At 39.8% G+C, this 4,614-nt stretch overlaps 1 protein-coding gene across 1 annotated transcript; it reads right to left on the bottom strand.

The window, feature by feature from the left end:
* Nucleotides 1–425: 425 nt before the first annotated feature.
* Nucleotides 426–2,407, bottom strand: LOC112520647 (linolenate 9R-lipoxygenase-like). The gene is made up of 2 exons (XM_025129066.1): nucleotides 1,245–2,407; nucleotides 426–713 (listed from the first exon to the last, which is right to left on the bottom strand). The coding sequence occupies exons 1-2, from the start codon at nucleotides 2,405–2,407 to the stop codon at nucleotides 596–598; spliced, it is 1,281 nt and encodes a 426-aa protein (XP_024984834.1). The 3' UTR covers nucleotides 426–595.
* Between the last annotated feature and the right edge of the window lie 2,207 nt (nucleotides 2,408–4,614).

The raw sequence follows: 4,614 nt of genomic DNA, 5'->3' as shown, positions 1-4,614 counted from the left end.
TTTGTCGGTTTACAACTCACAACGATCAGCCATGATATAATGTTATGCTCGATACATTCTTGGTAGGTTTGTATTAAAATACCAACTTTCCAGTTATGTTTAGGGTTTAGTGTTCCAGATATATGAGATATACTCATATATCGAGTTCGTTATGTTTGGTTTGGTTTGATACTGGTTTTTGACAAGCCAATACGATGATGATAATGGTGAAATGATATGTTCTATGTGGTTTGATTTAGCTGCTTCCTCTAAATATATGCCATAGGGTTTTCCAGTGATATATAGTCTTTGAACCCAATATTTGAGATTTGAACTTATTTAACTTTTCAATGTTTTTGTTTTGTTGGTCAGAAAAGCATAGTCAGTTGGATTTCATGACTTAATTTTCTTGAATTACATTATAATCAAAAGCTATATTCAGCACCAGAAAGGAAGACAGATGCCAACAACAACTAAATGGCCTTAAACCACCATATACAATATACATCACAAAGATTAACAAAAATCACAAGCATACATCAATAGAATCACTTGCTTCATTCTATAAACCACGTAGGTTTAAGAACTCAGTTCTCAGAGAAATTTGGGTGCATTTTTACTTGATAATCTCCCCCTTCATAGCAAGAGAAAGAGCTGCAAGACTTCCTTCTTTCTCCACAGTGACTCTAGGCATAGCCACAGCTCGACTTCCTATAAAACCTGCTTCTTTGATCCTAATTTTTCCAAACTTCACTTTTCCACCTTCGCCTTCATATATGTGTCCAAACAAAAGAGCTTCTCGTCCTACAGACCCGTACCTTTCAATGCTTACCATCTCCGGGTTTAGCACAGCACCCATGCTATCCACATAAGCTCCTTGATCCCAAACAATATCTGAACCCATTAAGTTCATCCATAACCCGAATACCACTGAACCACTGCTTGTTTCCATAAAGTATTCCCCAACCAATGTCCTAATAGCCTGCCATATAGTGTCCATGTAGATGCCTATACTCCATATCATTACAGTTTCACCTTCTTTCTTCTTGCCCACAAGTACCCATTTGGCTAGAACACAAACCAATCCTGCTAGAATTCCAGAACTGAACCAGAAAAAAGGTAGCAACCAATGCAATTGGAGACTATTTTGCTCTTTCAAGTAAATAGTCACATTAAGAGGAGTAAATATAGTCAACCCCATTAGAAAATAAGGCACAACTATTTGCAAAAAGGGTTGAGCAAACATCATCCATAAGTTCTGGTACCATGGTCTTGCCAGTGTCACTTTTTGAACATCTTCTTTCTCCATTAATACTGCCATTGGGCAACCGTTAAGATCAACCTTTACATCAGAGTGATCTAGGAAGCTCCTCCAAGCCTCAGGAAGCGGCTTGTTATTGCGTAAATGCTGGCATATAGAGTAGACAACAGACCTACCATGATCCATCGATGCACTCTGGGAACATGATGTGGCCCGAATAACATCCACCTCATGGCATCTTAGAAACGGATTGAACTCTAACTTTCGAGATTCATCGTTGGTGAGTACTTGTTCAATGGTTATCTCTCCTACCTCAACGTAAGGGTATTCTTTTTCATCCCATGGCCTGGTACAATCAAGGGCGGCCTCACGTACAGTTTCATCATTTGGTACTGGACGAAATTGCAGTTGAAGTACATATTGGATTTTTTCAGGAGAATTCACACGACGTTGGAAATCATCATTGAGGAAAAGAAGTGGTCGTGTGTCATTCTCATCTCTTGGGATTGCACCTGTTTCAGGAGGGAGTATACTTGTAGGTTCCACCTTACCAGAATCCTCATTGATCTCTTTGTCGAATGGCCTTAACTTGAACTTCACATACATCTCTTTTCCATCTTCGAATCTAAACAACCTGCAAATGTTTGAATAATAATGTAGCTCGGCGTATGAATTAGCTTTTCTTAGGGAGTCCCACATAGCATCCTTTACATGAGGAGCATTTTTCACCTGCTCCTCCCGTGCTTCAGCCCCACAAATCAGCCATGTTGCAAAGTCACCAATTGTACGAGCATGAAATGATTTGCCCGTCTTCAATGTCAAATCAAGAAGTGCAGTACTTGTATCGTGCTCATCTGAAAGTATTCTTATTGCTGCTCCACGAGGATCGATCCTTGCATCATCGTCTGAACTTAAGCAATTACTATGGCGGACAATGATAGGATAGGACTTCCCGGAGGAGAAAATTTTATGCTCCGGAATTCCTGGAACATTTTTGTAGAGCCTTAGAGTTCCCTTCCCAGTTGCACCAATTCGATGAAAGTATCTTGCTTTTACTTTGAGGGTCGCGGCAGAGAAGTTAGCCGCAAGATTTCCAAGTACTTTTTTGTACTTTATGTCCATTTCTTCTATCCTGTCATCCAAAGTATGAGTAATATTTTTAACCATGATGGGAGTTTGAGATCCAACAAAAACTCCGCCTGTTCGAAGGACTGAATTTATGGGAGCAACTGAGAGGGCACCAAGAATGACATTGGCTTCGATTACAGATCCGGGTAAGACAAGGCCTTGACTCCCAACAACTGAATTTTCTTGTACAGTCACATGTCCGTAGACATACCCTTTTGAGTTGTAAAAACCTGGGACAATTCGGCTGAAATCACCTAGATGGACACCATCACCAATAGAGACCAATTCCGGATCTGAAATAGGGTTGATAGCTCTTATAGAGCAATGATGGCCAATCCTTGCTCCTAAAAGACGAAGGTAGACACAGAAAGCTTCTGTACCAGAAAGGAACTTCGCAAATTTCAAATGGCAGGAAGTAGTTAGTCGATGGCAAAACCACATCACTAGGAGGTTTCTGTGTTTTACCTTCGAAAGGATTCGAAGCAAGATAGAAGTTAGGAAAGTGAGAATCATGCCATGAGCTAAGTATGCTATTGCAATGTTGATGGAAAAACTTAATGGGCTTGTGGGAACATCTCTAAACATGATTATATATGCAATAACATTGAAAGGGAGCCAATGAACAGATGCACATAAGCAAAGAAAGCTGAAGTGTTGCAAGGATTGGGGCTTCTGTAATAGCCAAAGGTAGATTGTGTAACCAATGGCTGCAGATAGACAACTGAGAAAACCAACCATATAGATGCCTATAATATGGTAAAAAGGCTCATGCTTTTTATGGCATCCACTCTTGATATCTTGTAAAACAGGACCCTGCACTCAAGTTTCAGAAATAGAAGCTACTATTAGTTTCTACAACTATTGTTTTTATAAGATCCCAAAAGAAGAAACATGAAAGGAAAAGACAAATCAAGGGAAATTGTATTACGTACCTGTTGGTCTTTAGGAGTCTTTGACATCTTAAATTCATGTTGACCACCTTTGCAAGTTTGCAAGGCCGGAAGCTCAACTCCATCCGCCAAGATACTTCCTTTCTGAATTACTGTGTAAGGACCAACACATGAGTTTTCTCCGATTCTGATTGGCTGGAAACTCAAAACACCATTTTTGACCTCATGGCTTTGAATTAGTGCTCCTTCTGCAATCACTGTTCCATCTCCAATTGTGACTAGATATGGGTCTGTGATATCAATGGTATCAAGTAGCACTGATGATCCAATCTTTGCTCCAAGCATCTCAAACCAGAGCTTAGCAAATAAAGTACCTTTTAAATGCACCGCATAAACTCTAGTGGAAACTTCTTGGGCTTTGTAGAGTGCCCACCATTTCACGAATTCAATCGACCAAATGGATACATCAGGGTTTAGTCCATAGTTAGGTTGAAGAAATGAGTTCCCAAATAGAGCAATTGTCATACAAGAGGAACCAATGCAAAACATCCAAGCAAGAGGAGCACAGGTTAAGGATATTAAATAACCAAACCATGGGGTAATATCCATCAGTCTACTGATCTCAGAGATTAGAGTAGTGAAAGTAGAAATCGAAAGAGACATAGGAATCATCAGCAAGAAGGAGATGTATATAAGAGCAATGAGATGGAATAACCAAACACCCAACCTACGAGATGAAGAAACTTGGACTGAGAGTTTCATAGAACTTGTCTTGTTATCAGGGAAATCAGATGGAAAACTTGGTGATTGAGGGCAAGACTTTCTCACAAGATCTTCAGCAAAATCTGCCAGATCATCAATGCAGGTTGCTGTGAAAATGTCAATTGCTCCCACTGGAATACCAAGAAAAGCAGAAAGCTTTTGAGCTGCTCGAACCACACCAATTGAGTCAGTCCCGTAGTTTGATAGGCTTTCTGTGATGGAGATGCTTGCAGTGGGAATTCCTGTTTGATCTGATATCAATTTCTTCAAAAACTGAATAATTTCTTTCTTTGAAATAATAGAAATAGAATCTTTTGCTTTTGAAGTTGTAGATTGAATCAAAGATGGTTTCTTCCCATGCTGTAGTTGAATTACCTGCAGCTTGCCATCAGTGAACTGTTTGAGACATTCAAACCTCTTAATCTTACCTGATGTTGTCTTACAAATGCTTCTTTCTTTAATTAGCACAATGGAAGCAATTGTTATGCCATGCTCTTCTGCCACGAGGGTTTGAATGTGCTCTACGACCTCCTCTACGAGAGACTTGTTCCCTCGAACCTCTGCAATTACAACCAATCCCAGTTGGTCTGAGTT

The sequence above is a fragment of the Cynara cardunculus genome (assembly GCF_001531365.2).
Source record: "Cynara cardunculus var. scolymus isolate 2C chromosome LG 11, CcrdV1, whole genome shotgun sequence".
NCBI lineage: Eukaryota > Viridiplantae > Streptophyta > Magnoliopsida > Asterales > Asteraceae > Cynara > Cynara cardunculus.
This window is presented reverse-complemented; position numbering and strand designations above follow the sequence as displayed.

Coding starts and splice junctions, on each gene's coding strand:
- LOC112520647 (XM_025129066.1), bottom strand. CDS start 2,407: ATGGTTAAAAATATTACTCATACTTTGGATGACAGGATAGAAGAAATG. Junction 714..1,244: donor GTGACACTGGCAAGACCATG/GTACCAGAACTT, acceptor TGGAAAAATTAG/GATCAAAGAAGCAGGTTTTA.